We start from the raw sequence: 16628 nt of genomic DNA on the forward strand, positions 1-16628 counted from the left end.
CTTAGAGAGGGCTGTAAATCACTGTGAAGCAGTATACAAATCATAAATACTATTGCTATCTTCCTTCCTTCCTTCCTTCCTTCCTTCCTTCCTTCCTTCCTTCCTAGTGGTTAGAATACAGTATTGCAGGCTAACTGCCCACTGCCAGGTGTTCGACCCTGACCGATTGGCTCAAGGTTGACTTAGCCTTCCGTCTTCCCGAGGTGGGTAAAATGAGGACCCCGATTATTGAGGGCAAGAGGCTGACTCTCTAAACCGCTTAGAGAGGGCTGTAAAGCACTATGAAGCGGTATATAAGTCTAAGTGCCGTTGCTATTAAACGCATTGAGGTCAGAGGACTGATGGGCAGAGACTGGCGTTGGCACCCGGCTTTCTGCATTTGAGGGTAGAGCTAGATGACCTCTAAAACCTCCCTCCTAGCTTACAAAACAAGCCCCCGGATTGATGGAGAAATAGTTCAGAAGTTGAACGGATAAAAGCAATGAGATGAAGTTGCTAATTTAACAGTAATGATCCAGCGCTTTTTCCGAACGGGACTATTAACTATTAACACAGACTTTCAGGCCAAAGAATGATTCCCATCTTGTCTCTCTGCTGTCTTTTGTAGTGTCACTTTCTCCTGGCTTAGTAATCGATGCTTCTGCCTGGGATGGCAAGCGGGTATTTTAATCTCCGTTTTTCCTTCTTCTTTTTTTTTCGCAGGGCGACCATAGATGAGGTAGAAACAGACGTGGTGGAGATAGAAGTCAAGCTTGATAAGGTAAGAAGGAAAAAAGATCTTCTCAAGAAGTTGGGTTGATTAATTAGTCCGATTAGAGCTGGAAGGGACCTTGGAGGTCTTCTAGTCCAACCCCCTGCTCAAGCAGGAGAGCCTGTACTGCTTCAGAAAAGTGGCTGCCCAGTCTCTTCTTAAAACCTCCAGGGATGAAGCACCCACAAGTTCTGGAGGCAAGTTGTTAATTGTTCTCACTGTTAGGAAGTTTCTCCTTAGTTCTAGGTTGCTTCTGTCCTTGATTAGTTTCCATCCATTGCTTCTTGTCCTGTCTTGGAGAATAATTTGATCCCCTCTTCTTTGTGGCATCCCCTCAAATACTGGACCACTGCTATCATGCCCTCCCCCCTCCTTCTTGTCTCTAGACTAGCTACACCCAAATCCTGCAACCATTCTTCCTATGTTTTAGTCTTCAGGCCTTTAGTCATTTATTTATTTATTATTATTATTTATTATCAAAATTTATATGCTGCCCAATCCCGAAGGACTCCGGGCGGCTTACAAAAAAAGAGAGAAAAAACGGTTTAAAATCGCAACACCACATACATTCATTCTAATCGGGGCTGGACCTCAACAGTGAGGTCAACAGCCCCAGGCCTGCCGGAACAGCCAGGTTTTTACAGCTTTCCTGAAGGCCCTGAGGGTGGGTATGGTCTGGATCTCTGGGGGGAGCTGATTCCAAAGAGTCGGAGCAGCCACAGAGAAGGCTCTCCTCCGGGGGGCCCCCAGCCGACACTGTCTGGCTGACGGCATTGAAGGAGGCCCAATCTCTGGGATCTTACTGGCCTCTGGGAGGTATGTGGCAGTAGGAGGTCTCGAAGGTATGCTGGCCCTAAGCCATGTAGGGCTTTAAAGGTAATAACCAACACCTTGAATTGTGTCCGGAGACCAATTGGTAGCCAGTGCAGCTCGCAGAGGACAGGTGTAAAGTGGGTGTACCTCGGTGCACCCAATATCGCTCGCGCGGCCGCATTCTGGACTAGCTGCAGTCTCTGAACGCTTTTCAAGGGTAGCCCCATGTAGAGCGCATTGCTATAATCCAGCCTTGAGGTGACAAGGGCGTGAGTAACCGTTTGAAGTGCCTCCCGATCCAAATAGGGCCGCAATTGGTGCACCAGACAAATCTGGGCAAAGGCTCCCCTCTTAGTTGCTCTTCTCTGCCTTTTTTCCCAAAGTCTCAACATCTTTTTTGTAATGGGGTGACCAAAACTGGATGCAGGGTTCCAGATGTGGCCTTACATCTGGAATACAAGCCTTTGGTCAGCAGCAGGAAAAACCAGAGGTGGTATCATCATAAATGTGGAAGGCAGAATTTTGAGGATGGGCTGCATGCAAATAACAACAACAACAACAACAACAGTGTAACAGTGATACCCATTGTCATTGCAGCACTTGATGCTATGTCCAAGAATTTAGCAAAATACGTCAGATAGGGGTAGCGCCAATGGAGCTGCAAAAGACTGCGCTACTCGGAACAACGTACAATTTAAGACGATACTTGGTTGGTACCAGAGATAGTATTCAGCAGGTTTTGACCAGTTCTGGAGAACCGGTAGCGGAAATTTTGAGTAGTTGGGAGAAACGGCAGATGCTGCCTCTGGCTGGCCTCGGCCCCATCTATTCTCTGCCTGTTGAGTCTCAACTGATCGGGAGGGAATGGGGATTTTGCAGTAAATCTTCCCCTGCCATGCCCACCAAACCACGCCCACAGAACCGGCAGTAAAATATTTGGTATCCCACCCCTGGTTGATACCTAGGATGTTGGCAGCAACCCCTATCAACCATCAGTGGCAGTCAGTGATATTTGTGATACATTTTTAAATGTTCAGTTGACTGTTTTATGTTTTATGAATAAAAGATAACAACAACAACAACCTGGTTGAGAAAAATAACATTACAATCATAGACATCGCAACACCAGGTGATAGCTGGGTCGACGAGAAGGAATATGAAAAAATCGAGAAATACCAGGACTTAAAAATTGAAATCCAACGATTATGGCACAAACCAGTAGTGGTAATTCCAGTGGTAATTGGCACACTGGGTGCTATTCCAAAAGCACTGGAATTACATTTAAAACAGTTAAAAGTTGACAAAATCACCATCAGTCAAATGCAAAAAGCCGCACTGCTTGGATCCGCACGCATATTACGAAAATACATTACGACGTCCTAGGCCCCTGGATGGGGCCCGACTAGTAATCAATGCCAAATCCGGCGAAACAACTGGCCGCTGTGATACAATTGTGATAATAATAATAATAACCACTCAATAACAACAACAACAATAACAACAACAACAACAATAATAGATTATTGTTAATAATAGATTATTGCAGCAAAATTTCACAGACTGACTACCTACAACGCCATGACCGCGTTACTAAGATCATTCACTGGAAATTGTGCCAAAATTTTGGAATTGAGTACAGCAAAAACCACTGGGACCATCAGGTTGAGAAGGTTTTAGAGAATGAGAAAGTCAAGATCTTGTGGGACTTCAGAATCCAGACTGACAGGCACTTGGCCCACAACACACCTGACATAACAATAGTTGAAAAGAAAAAAGTTAAAAGATACTTAGGATGCTGGCAGCAAACCGTATCAACCATTAGCACCATTCAGTGGTATTTGTGACGCATCTTTAAATGTTTCAGTTGGCTGTCTCATGTTTAAGGAATAAAATATATAATAATAACAATAATAATTAATAGATGGGTGCGGCCAGTCAGGAAACACTTAATTCACTTAAGTGCAAATTGTTTGTGTGATAGCTGGCACGTGCAGTCCTTCCAAATGCTAAGCCTCTGCCAAGCCTCTGTTTTTGGTTGTGGGAAGATGGATGCGCCACAATTAGTTGTGAACATCTAATTGCGCTTCGGGGCTCTCCCACCCCCACTTCAGAAGAGCTCCCGTTGCAAATAACACACCGCTTTTGCTTAGCGATTGCTCAAACCCAAACCCCGCTGCAGAAACTGCCACGTTGCAAGAAGGGGCTTGCAGCGTCCTCGCTCTTCCAGAGGCTGACTCGGGGAGCCTCCCTACTGCCCATCTGGCCGCCAGATGTGACCGGGAGCTGCATCTGTTTGCTTTTCTTCCCTGGAATCAGATGCAACAGTGCGGAGAAGGTTGCCAGCAACCTAGCCTTGGCCTTGGCGGATGCTGGGAACAGAGTGAGCTGGGCTTTGTATTGGGGATTGTATTTCTTGCCTGGCCCATTGCGAGCCCCTTTTGTCTGAAATCAAACTTTTTGGAAGATTCGAAAAGTGCTGGGATCTTTTTCCCGTGGTGGAGTTGCAAATCTGTCTTTTCCCCAGGAGGCAACTGAATGTAATTTTGAATAGAATAGCAAAGTTGGAAGGGACCTTGGAGGTCTTCTAGGCTAACCCCCTGCCTACGCAGGAAACCCTACACCCCTTCAGAAAGTGGATATCCAACATCTTCTTAAAAACTCCCAGAATAGAATAGAATATGGAATGGAATGGAATGGAATAGAATAGAATAGAATATGGAATGGAATGGAATAGAATATGGAATGGAATAGAATAGAATAGAATGTGGAGTGGAGTGGAATGGAATGGAATAGAATATGGAATGAAATGGAATGGAATAGAATAGAATATTTAATGGAATGGAATAGAATAGAATAGAATGTGGAGTGGAGTGGAATGGAATGGAATAGAATATGAAATGGAATGGAATAGACTAGACTAGAATAGAATAGAATAATAGAGTTGGAAGGGACCTTGGAGGTCTTCTAGTCCAACCCCCTGCTTAGGCAGGAAACCCTACACTACTTCAGACAAATGGATATCCAACATCTTAAAGACTTGCAGTGTTGTGGCATTCACAACTTTTGGAGGCAAATTCGGTTCCACCGATTAATTGTTCTAACTGTCAGGAAATTCCTCCTTAGTTCTAAGTTGCTTCTCTCCTTGATTAGTTTCCACCCGTTGCTTCTTGACCTGTCCCCAGGTGCCTTGGAGAATAGCTTGACTCCCGTCTTCTTTGGGGCAACCCCTGAGATATTGGAAGACTGCTATCATGTCTCTCCTAGTCCTTTTCGTTAAAGTAGACATCCCCAATTCTTGCAACCGTTCTTCCTATGTTTTAGCCTCCAGTCCCCTAATCTTCTTAGTTGCTCTTCTCTGCACCCTTTCTAGAGTCTCCACATCTTTTTTTTACATCGTGGTGACCAAAACTGAATGCCGTATTCCAAGTGTGGCCTTACCAAGGCCTTATAAAGTGGTATCAACACTTCACGTGATCTTGATTCTATCCCTCTGTTGATGCAGCCTAGAACTGTGTTGGCTTTTTTGGCAGCTGCTGCACACGGCTGGCTCCTATTTAAACGGTTGTCCACTAGGACTCCAAGATCCCTTCTCACAGTTACTACTATTGAGCAAAGTACCACCTATACTGTACCTGTGCATTTCTAGTCTCATCTGCCACTTGTGCTCCGTGGGAGGGAGGGGGCAGTCACTAGAGGTTTAGAATTCCATTTCCTTGAGCAAGGCATTCTGGGAATTGTAGTCGAAACATTGGGAGTGCCCACTGTACATAGACATTCACTGGACAGTATAAAGAACTTCAGTGCCCCATTCAGCTGCAACCTTCTCAAAATGTATTCTCGCTGAACAGAGGTGGGAACCAATGGGATCATGTCATCACTAGGAGGAGAGCCTTCTCTGTGGCTGCTCCGACCCTCTGGAACAAGCTCCCCATGGAGATTCGAACCCTCACCACCCTCCAGGCCTTCCGCAAAGCCCTTAAAACCTGGCTGTTCCGACAGGCCTGGGGTAAAGAGTTTTTGCCCCCCCCCCCGAATGGTATGGTTGTTGTGTGCTTTTAAATTGTGTATTGTTTTGTTCGTCTTTTTTATCCCTTATCTGTACCCCCTTCCCTTGACTTGGATTGTGAGCCGCCCTGAGTCCCCTTCGGGGAAAAGGGCGGCATATAAATGCAATAAATTCAATTCAATTTTCTTTCCTTTCTCAGCTGGTAAAGCTATGCAGCAATATGGTAGATGCCGGGAAAGCGTACATCATCACCAATAAACAGTTTGTCGGCGGAGTTCGAGATCTCTCCCAGCAGTGCAAGAAAGATGAAATGATCTCGGTAAGAAATGACAACCTGGGGGAAATTTTTTTTTTTTTTTGACGGTGTACGAAAATGCTGACCAAACTCAGCATGGCTGAGTTCAGAACTCGCCTCTGCAGATTTGATGATAGGTTGTCTCTCTCGCAGACGTGGCCTATAGATTATTATTTACTCTATAGTATAAACGACAGCAGAGGAGTCAACCGAATGCTGGCTGGGGAATTCTGGGAGTTGAAGTCCAGACAGCCTTAAAAGTTTGTCACGTTTTTGAAAAATGCAGCTGCGCCGTTTCTGTCCTCCCGATCTCGTTGATTCCCCCCCCCCATCTCATTCAGAGGCAACTTTTGAATTTGGCAATACCATGCTTGGAAGAGAGAGAGGTTCTGATTTTGATCACACAAGAGAAATTATTACATTGTGGGTTTGTGTGTGTGTCTATCTTGTTAAAGAAACTTTGGCCAAAAGTGTTCCCCAAAACATGAGGTTATGGTGTCATTCTTCTCATGCTTTGCTGATCTCACAAGATCTGGCTCCTTTTTGTCTTTACTGGAGAAGAGACCGATAGAAAAAGAGGCACAAGGCAAGAAATGGAAGGTGGATGTTGAGACAGCCACATAGAATAAAGATATTTTCCTGCTATTGTTTTGACTATCTGAAAGAGGATGGAATAATATCATTTTTTTATTTCCAGAGCAAGTTGAAATTACACAAAAAAGAAGATTTTGACTAAGTACCGTATTTTTTGGAGTATAAGATGCACTCCCCCCCCCCTAAAAGAAGGTGAAAATTTGGGTGCATCTTATACACCGAATATAGCCCTGCCCACCCACCGGCCCTCACCTTCTGGCCTCTGCCTCCCAGCAATTTGCCTCCTTGCAGAAAACAGCAAGCTTCAGCTTCAGCACAGTCTGATTAGCACAAGCAGCTGATTGTTGGTTGGTTGGTTTGGCCTCCTGGCGATCAGCTGTTTCAGGCTGCAAGGATTGCCATTGCCTATTGCCGCCTCCGCACAATTTTTGGCCTCCGCATCCCATTTTTTGGCCTCTGGGCACCCGGTTTTTGGCCTGCGCGCACCCCATTTTCAGCCCATTCTGATCCCCGCCGCTGGGTGAAAAATGAGGCGTGTGGAGGCTGAAAACGGGATGCAGAGACCGAAAATGGGGCGCACAGATGCGGCAATAGACTATGGTAATCCCCGCACCCTGAAACAGTTGATTGTTGGGAGACCAGTCCAACTATAATCAGCTGCTTGTGGTAATTAGGCTGTGCTGAAATTGAAACTGAAATGGGCTGTTTGCTGTTTGCTGCAAGGAAGGCAGAGGCAGAGGGGGAAAAAAATCCTTGTGCTAATCAGGCTGTGCTGAAAGTGAAACTGAAACAGGCTGTTTGCTGTTTGCTGCAAGGAAGCAAATTGCTGGGAGGCAGAGGCAGATTATTTTTTCTTGTTTTCCTCCCCAAAAGGTAGGTGGGCCTTATACTTCGGAGTGTCTTATACTCTGAAAAATGTGGTATTTGGAAGAAGGTCCTCAGATTTTCAGTTCTCTAATAGCAGGTTTCTTAGAAGCAGGGGCAATAGATTTATTGCAGGAGGGTTCAACTTTGGAATGGCGCAAAATAGCTATGCCCACCTACTCATTTCCTGGGTTGGCACGATGCAGGGGAGCTGACAGATGGATTTTCGCATAAATGCTAAGCTACGAAAGATTAGCTCTGGTTAGTACAACTAAGGTTAGGGTAGTGGGCGAAAGCACCTGCTGGGTTAAATGTGTCATGTTAAAAAACAACATACGATTTTTATATCTGAGGAACAGATTTCATGTTTGGATCCTATTTGGCATTGTTTGAACACACCCCCACTGGCCGAGATGAAAATATTATTCGTGTTATTAGTAAACCCAGCAGTGACTTAATAAGCATATCGGAGTTTTACATTTGCTCTGAGTGTTCTCAATAAAGGCCTCAAAATTGCAAGCATACAACAACAACGAGGACGGAAACAAAAGGCGGGGAACCCCACGCAAACGTTTCTAGCCTCCGTGCATTTTGGGGGCGCAGAGAATAAATAGCCATGAAATGCTTGGCTTTTGTAACTCACAATTAAGCCGCGCGCCAAACGCACATCCACAGATTCCGCATGTAGCTAAAAATATCCCAGCTGTTGGATGTCTTAAGACATTGTGTTGTTTTCTAAAAAGGCAGAACTGCGGAGCTGCCTGCTGCTCTGAACTAGGTCAGCGAGCATCCATTATTTGGGAGAGGGGAGACAGGCACGGGGAAGAGATGAGCTGGGGCGGGGCGGGGGATTTAGGACAACAGTCCAGGGGAGGCTGGTTTTCATTTAGCCACTTTAGGCAGTTTCGTGTGAAATAACACACACTCTGTATGGAACAAGAGTGCATCTAACTGCCTTAAAATTAAGTCTATGGCCTCTCTCCGCATTGAATTCTTGTTTTCCTTACATGGGCTGGCTGGGGAATCAGTTCAGCATTGTCTGCCCCTGCAGGGTGCGAAATCCCTGGGAAAACCTCCCCAGAAAATCCCCTTATGGACCTCTGCGGAGATTCTCGTCATCCAGGTCATGGTTGTCCTAAAGGTGTTTCTTGTTTTCCCAAGAGGCTATTGCAGTGGTTCCCAAACTTGGCAACTTTAAGACTTGTGGACTTCAACTCCCAGAATTCTCCAGCTCTGCTCTGCTGGCTGGAGAATTCTGGGAGTTGAAGTCCACAAGTCTTAAAGTTGCCAAGTTTGGGAACCACTGGGCTATTGGATTTTCCTGTTTTTCTTCGAAGAGGTTTCGCTTCTCATCCAAAGCAGCTTCTTCCATTCTTCAGTCCAGTCAGAACGGAAGATGCTTCTCAGATGGGAAGCGAAACCTCTTCAAAGAAAAATGAGAAAGGCCAGTCATCTCTTGGAGGGGCGGCGGCGGGGGAAAGCACCTTTGGAACTGCTAAAAAATTTTTTTCATACACTACAACAACTAGAAACAAAAGAATCGGCTAGCTAGCTTGGCGATCTGCTTGATGGGCTCGGTTATGATCCACCAGTTCCACCAGATACGTAGGATGTTCCGATGCCAATAATGCTCCTTTCTCTAGATATCTGATGCGTGGAATTAAAGAGCCCCTGTATTTTTTCCCCTCCTTCTGCAGGAATGCTTGGATAAATTTGGAGACAGTTTGCAGGAAATGGTCAACTATCACATGGTGAGTGGAGTCCTTTCCCAAGTTGCTTTCTGGGCCGACAAGTTCAATGGAGGTTCTTGGAAGTCACGAAACACTCATGAATTAGGAATTCCAGCATCTCTCTAGCCAACGGCGAGATAATTTGGGAGGTGAGGTGTAATAAGAGATCAGGGGTGAAATTCAGCAGGTTCTGACAGGTTCTGGAGAACCAGTAGCAGAAATTTTGAGTAGTTCGGAGAACCGGCAAATACTACCTCTGGCTGGCCCCAGAGTGGGGAGGGAATGGGGATTTTGCAGTATCCTTCCCCAGGAGTGAGGAGGTAATGGGGATTTTGCAATATCCTTCCCCTGGAGTGGGGAGGGAATGGGGATTTTGCAGTATCCTTCCCCAGGAGTGGGGAGGGAATGGGGATTTTGTAGTAGCCTTCCCCTGGAGTGAGGAGGGAATGGAGATTTTGCAGTAGCCTTCCCCTGGAGTGAGGAGGGAATGGAGATTTTGCAGTATCCTTCCCCTGGAGTGGCGAGGGAATGGAGATTTTTCTGTATCCTTCCCCCGGAGCTGGGTGGGAATGAAATGGGGTGGGAACCAGGCAGAGAACCGGTTGCTAAAATTTTATACTCCCACCCTTGGCCCTCCCTCTTGATGTCATGGGACATCATCCCCTGATTAAGGGATGCATCACTTTTTAAGAGAAAAGGGAGGGGAGGAAATCACATCTACTTTGGGGGGAAAAACCCAACCTCCCGCACAAAATGACATAACATGTATTGCATCTGGAACATCAAAGTACATTTGTATGCAACTCACCCATTAGTTCACGGGGCAGGGCTCGGCCGTGGTTCCTTGGAAGTTGCTGAGTTAGCCTCCGGCGGGCCAAAACTCTTACTAGCAGCCGTACTCCAGACAGAGGGAGTGGACGACACAGAAGGATTACGATGCTCTGGGGAGGGAAGGGGGAGGAGGAGATGATTTTTTGCTCCCAGGGGTTGTGAGGTCTGAGTAGGAGAGTAGAACCCTCTGTGTTTGTGTGTGGTTGTTTCTCCCCCCCTTGATGGATTGAAATCAATCTCTGGAGACAGGCAGAAGCTGAGGGCAAGGAAGAGACGGCATGAAATCCGGCATGAAATTCGTCCCTGAGAGAGAGAGAGAAGGCTGCAAAAGGGCTTTCCTTCCCTCCAGCAGATTCCAAAAGGGAAGGAAATGCAAAACAATTTTTTTAAAAATTTCTGCAGGCCTGTTTTTTTCTTTCTTCTGCTCTGGCCGTCCGTTTCCTCTTGCAGACGGGGAGGAAAACCGAGTTGGAAATTCTTCCCCCAGGAGTTCGGCGCATCTGTCATGGCAACAGTGGAGATGCAGAAGCAGAAGGGAGGGAGGGTGGGGGATTGGGCGCCCGCAGGGGGTTATGTGGGTGCATGGGTGAGCGCAAGGGACGCCAGGGTTTTTCTCTTCGGGGGCGGGGGGGAGCTGCTGCGGGAGATCCCGGCCTCCTCCTCCCTCAAGGGCAAAGGCCAGCCATGCCAAAGGATAGACTAGAATAACAGTTGGAAGGGACCTTGGAGGTCTTCTAGTCCAACCCCCTGCTTAGGCAGGAAACCCTATACCTTTTCAGACAAATGGATATCAAACATCTTCTTAAAAACATCCAGTGTTGGAACATGTACAGCTTCTGGAGGCAAGTTGTTCCACTGGTTAATTGTTCTCACTGTCAGGAAATTCGTCCTTAGTTCTAAGTTGCTTTTCTCCTTGATTAGTTTCCACCCATTGCTTCTTGTCCTGCCTTCAGGTGCTTTGGAGAATAGCTTGACTCCCAATTCTTTGGGGCAGCCCCTGAGATATTGGAACGCTGCTATTATGTCTTCCCTAGTCCTTCTTTTCATTAAACTAGACATACCCATTTCTTGCAACAAGTTCTTCATATATTTTAGCCTCCAGTCCCTTATTCATCTTTGTTGCTCAGGGCTCTTTCCAGAGTCTAGAGAAGAGCAACAAATAAGCTAGTTTAGCCTAGACTAGGGGTTGGCAACCCACGGCTCTGGAGCTGTATGTGGCTCTTTCATCCTTCTGCTGCAGCTCCCTGTCACCAGTCGGCTCCACAATGGATAGGGCTTTCAGTTAGGACAGGTAGAGGAAAAAGGACTATGTGCTAGGAGGAGACTCTATGGTGAGGGAACCGGACTTCTGGTCAGCAGAGGAAAAAGGACGAGCTAGGAGGAGACTCTATGGTGGGGGAACCAGACTTCTGGTCGACTCCAGAATTGATAGGGCTTTCAGTTAGAACAGGTAGAGGAGAAAGGATGCCACCCTAGGAGGAGACTCTATGGTGAGGGAACTGGACTTCTGGTCAGCAAAGGAAAAAGGGCGATCTAGGAGGAGACTCTATGGTGGAGGGAACCGGACTTCCGGTTGGCTCCAAAATTGACCGGAGGGGAGCGGGTCTTCCGGTTAGGACCGTCGTGGCTCTTCGAGTGTTTAAGGTTGCCGACTCCTGGCCTAGACCAGAGGTGTCGAACCTGGGCAACTTTAAGAGTTGTGGGCTTCAACTCTCAGAATTCCCCTGGGAGCAACGGTTAGCTGGAGAATTCTGGGAGTTGAAGTCCACAAGTCTTAAAGTTGCCAAGGTTGGAACCCCCCCCCCCTCCCTGGCTGAGACAGTAAAGTAGGAAGCTGTGACCAGTTTAACTTTGGCTTGAGGGGACGGATAGTAGAAACATGCACTGCTTCTATAAGAAAATCATCTACTACTGAAGACAGATTGATCATTTCTAGCTTTACGGACTGTTGCAACTTAGGCAATGAAGCAATGCTGTGTGAGACATCATCTCGGAAGGAAATGTATGCTCCTTGTTCTTCCAAAACTAAAATCACTAACACTGGGGACACCTACTCCCAAAAGAATGTAAAAAACGTGGAAGATGAACCATTACTTCTACAAAATAAAGAGGGATGTTTTTTAAAAAAACAAAACGGCAAGCTTTCTAGTGAATTGGTTCCACTTTCACACGCACCCCCACTGGAAAAATGTTGTGTGGGTGATGCCACCCTGAAATTTTGGCGCACCCCGCAAGACTGGCTTAGGTTGACTTTATAACTGGTCTGGTCTTGGGAGCCGAGACTTCATTGGAGAGGCACATCTCCATCCTAAGTGACCAGTTGCTGAGTGATTCACATCCTGAAATCTTGGTGATTACTTTGGAACTGGGTGGGCAGAAAGAGACAGACTTTCTGGAAACTTTTATTTTATACAATTAAACTCCCAAGCCTAGTTGGGAAGCCAAGAAAACGACTTGAGAAGTTTAAAATTGTGAGGGTTTTTTTCCCCCTTAAGGTGAAGCCAAGTTCTTTTTAAATATAAATATTTAATTCTTTTTTTGTGGGGGGTGGGGATGAACATTGAACCTCTGCAAATTTTCTGTAGGTGATCTTATCCAAGTTTGAAAGATGATCTTTCAAATAGTTGTTATCTATATGATGGATGAGGGACGTGGTGGCTCAATGGCTAAGATGCTGAGCTTGTCGATCAGAAAGCTCGGCAGTTCGAATCCCTAGCGCCGCGTAACGGAGTGATCTCCCGTTACTTGTCCTAGCTTCTGCCAAATCATGTAAAAATGCAAGTAGAAAAAATAGGGACCACCTTTGGTGGGAAGGTAACAGTGTTCTGTGCCCCTTCGGCATTGAGTCATGCTGGCCACATGACCATGGAGACGTCTTCGGACAGCGCTGGCTCTTCGGCTTAGAAATGGAGATGAGCACCGCCCCCTAGAGTTGGGAACTACTAGCACATATGTGCGAGGGGAATGGGAAATAGGACTTTTTTTAAAAAATCCCATCAATTTTTGCAAAACACTTTCATGAACTGCCCAAAACCTTTATCGGGCTGTCCCCAAACAGTAATATTTTCAGGGAGGGCTTATTTTTGGAGGAGGGCTATTAAATTAGTGCATGTGTTCAAAAGCCCGATTGGGCTTATTATCCAGGGAGGTCTTATTTTTTGGGAAACAGGATATTCCCCTTGGCCCGAAGGCACTGATGGAGCTAAAAGTCTTTCAAGGGTGGGCGATGACTAAGGGGACCCTTTTGCCAGCAGGATTGATGGGTGCTTCCAGGGCCGCTGGCTTGCAAAAGTCTGCCTTTGGCAGGATTTTTCAAATAATATCGCAGGAAAAACCACACTTGGATAAACAAACATTTATGTTATTTCAAGTGTGGAGGATGTGAATGCCAGGGGCTTCAGGAAAGTGTATGCGTGCACCCAGGGGATTTTTCAGAAGTCAAAAGAATTTGTGGGAGGAGAAAAGAACCCCACAGATACAACTTGGTGCGGGTACCACCTCTGCGGCCAAGTTCGTCTCAAAAAAAGTAGGACTGGTTTCAGTGTTTTTGGATGGAAAGCCAACACGAATTCCCTTAGCTGCCAAAGGAACAGCTTGGAACAAGGCAACGGGATACCACTTCGATCCTCTTGCCAGAAAAAAATGACAGGAGCCAGAAATCTGAAGTGGGGGCTTTGGGGGGGGTTGGTTGGAATTTAAAACTGGAGAACTGCTCCCGCCTTCTTATAAAAGATTAAAAAAAAAAAAAAGAAAGTAACATTTATATTAATATAAGAAGCAGGAGAAGACGGGATGGGGTAAATAGATTTTGAAGTCGCCTAGAATATTAAGATGCTGAGAAGAGGTTTGATGGTCGAATAGTAAAGACAAATAAGTAAATAAAAAGGTATTAATACACAATCATTGCCGATTTGAATAAATTAGAAGCAGCTGCTAGACATAAGTTTTCATATTGATGCCAGCAAAGATATTGGCCTGTTGAGTGTGGGTGCCCTCTATAGGTAAAGGTGGGGAATGCAACTGGTTTTTTACTTGCATTTTTTTTTTTACGTGCTGTCGAACTGCTAGGTTGGCAGAAGCTGGGACGAGTCACGGGAGCTCACTCTGTTATGCGCCGCTAAGGATTCGAACTGCTGAACTGACTACCTTTCTGATCGACAAACTTAGCGTCTTAGTCACTGAGCCACCTCGTCCCTTTTATAGGTAGACAGATCTGTAAAATAGTAATCCAGTGGAGGGGAGGTGTCGTATATTTTGGGGTGGACAAAAGGGACCCCTTCTTTTGCATGACTAACCAACCTATGTGCGTTCTCTTGTGGAAGACACAACGATGACTGTTGGGCCTGGAACCTCCAGGCTTAGAAGCAGTCTATCTCTTAAGTAATGATGCAGGGAAATAAACAACGGGGCACTGCTATTGATTGTCCCACTTGTGGACTAGATCCAACAGGAACTTTTGGTGTTTTAGCTAATGGCTTATGTTAAGAGTCTTCCGTTTAAAAACCTTTGGATTGCTGGAACGATCCAGAGTTAAATGCTTTTTTGATGGCCTTATATGCTTTTCCCTCACCCCTCTTCTCTGCTTGCTTTTTCCCCCGCTGTCTCTAGATCCTTTTCGATCAAGCTCAGAGATCTGTCCGACAACAGCTGAACAACTTTGTGAAAGAGTGAGTATTTGGTTCTACTTATCGGGGCTCTGAATTCCTGGAGAATAATTAGATCCTTCCTCCCTTTCGCGATTCTATGATTCTGTTCCTCCATCAAGAGCCAATGGCTTATTACCTGAATTATTAGTTGGTGCAAACTTCCTTTCCTTCCCGGGCCCAGGTTTATGCCTCCTTTGACTAGCTCAGGGGTTGGCAAACCACGGCTCTGGAGCCGCATGTGGCTCTTTCATCCCTCTGCTGCAGCTCCTTGTCACTGGTTGGCGCCACAATTTTGAGAGGATCTTCCAGTTTGGGTAGGGGGGAGCACGGTGCGCCAGGAGGAGACTCTATGGTGGTGGTGGGGGAACCGGACATCCGGTCAGCACCAGAATTGAATGGTGGGGGGGCCTTCCAGTTAGGACCGTTGCGACTCATTGAGTGTTTAAGTTTGCCAACCCCTGGGCTAGTACAAGTGTTGTGTTGAAGATACTGCATGGAAAAAAGAAGACTATGCAACGATTCCCTTCCTTTCCAAAAGTGAAAAATATGGCTAGTTTTGAACTTAAAATATTTTCTCCCTCTTCCACCCTAGTGCTTACATGCACTGCATTTCATTATTGCTTAGTCTGTGTGTGTGTGTGTGTGTGTGTGTGTGTGTGTGTGTATGTTGCATTTTTGCTGATAAATAAATGAAGGGTGACTATTATAGATCTATTTCAAGCTATTTAGCTTTCATCAGCTAGCCATACCCTTGCTGGGATTCGAACTTGGGCTGTTTTTAAATATTAGGCAGTTGTATTAACCTCTAAGCCACAAGCTCTCCTCCCTTATCAGCATACATACATACATACATACATACATATTCCTATATTTGCCCTGAAAGATGCATAAAGAATAAGCAATTTTTAATATATATATAAAAAATGAGCCGATTTACAGAGAATGGAAGCAATTAGCTTCCTCCCATAATTGGGGCATACCAGGGGTTGCGACACTATATATATATATATATATATATATATATATATATATATATATATATATATATATATATATATATATATATTCAGAATCCAGATATTTGGCGACTGACTCATATTTATGACGGTTGCAGTGTCCCTGGGATCAGTTTTTTCCCCCCTGATATTCTGGTGAGCAAAGCCAAGGGGGGAAAACCAAATTCCTTCAACCATCGTGTTGCTAACTTCGCAACGGCTGTGATTCACTTAACAGCGGTGGCAAGAAAGGTCGTAAAACGGGGCAAAGACACCCAACATGCTTAAAGCCAAGGAGATTTTGGAGTCCGTTGTGGTCATAAGGAGAGGGCCAGTTGTAATGTTTTTCACCTTTGCTTAAGAAATGTTTAGTATTTTTGGAAAGTTGGATCCTCTAGTAAAGGCAGCCCTTATCCGATGCGCCGGCATTAAGCAGATCTTGTGATGGCAGTATAGACCAACATTGTGCAATCTTGGCAACATTAAAACCTCTGGACTTCCACTCCCAGAATTCCCCAGCCAGCCTGGTCGGCTGTGGAATTCTGGGAGTGCAAGTCCACCCATCCGAAAGTTGTCAATGGTTTCCACACCCAACAAAGTCCAACTTGGCCATTTTTTGATGTTGAGTGGGCTGCTGAAGTCGACGAAGCTAATGCCCGCCACCCTGCTTCGCTTGGCAGGGATGTCCGCAAGTTCAAGGAGACCAAAAAACAGTTCGACAAAGTCCGAGAAGACATGGAGATTGCGTTGGTCAAGAACGCACAAGCCCCACGGCACAAGCCCCACGAAGTAGAAGAGGCCACTGGCACGCTGACGATCACCAGGAAATGTTTCCGGCACTTGGCCCTGGATTACGTCTTGCAGGTAGGTGAGCTTTTTTTAAGGCGGCTTCCTAGAATTACTGTATTTTTAGAGTATAAGACGCACCCCCGACCTCTCCCCTAAAAGAGCGTGGAAATGTTGGTGCGTCTTATACACCAAATACAGCCATTTTTGGCTTCCCGAAGCCCTGCCCCCACATCCCAGCTTCAATGGACTCCAGAGGATGATAGAGGACAGGAAGGCCTGGAGGAACATGGTCCATGGGGTCACGATGGGTTGGA

General features: G+C 45.9%; 1 protein-coding gene across 1 annotated transcript; it reads left to right on the forward strand.

The window, feature by feature from the left end:
* Positions 1-705: 705 nt before the first annotated feature.
* LOC116523490 (arf-GAP with coiled-coil, ANK repeat and PH domain-containing protein 3-like) lies at positions 706-16389 on the forward strand (the record flags this gene model as incomplete). The annotated part of the gene is made up of 5 exons (XM_032238605.1): positions 706-760; positions 5770-5889; positions 9021-9074; positions 14493-14551; positions 16206-16389. Coding segments are annotated over exons 2-5 (396 nt in total), but the record flags the coding sequence as incomplete, so codon positions are not given.
* Positions 16390-16628: the final 239 nt, after the last annotated feature.

The sequence above is a fragment of the Thamnophis elegans genome, unplaced genomic scaffold, assembly GCF_009769535.1.
Source record: "Thamnophis elegans isolate rThaEle1 unplaced genomic scaffold, rThaEle1.pri scaffold_376_arrow_ctg1, whole genome shotgun sequence".
Classification (NCBI taxonomy): domain Eukaryota; kingdom Metazoa; phylum Chordata; class Lepidosauria; order Squamata; family Colubridae; genus Thamnophis; species Thamnophis elegans.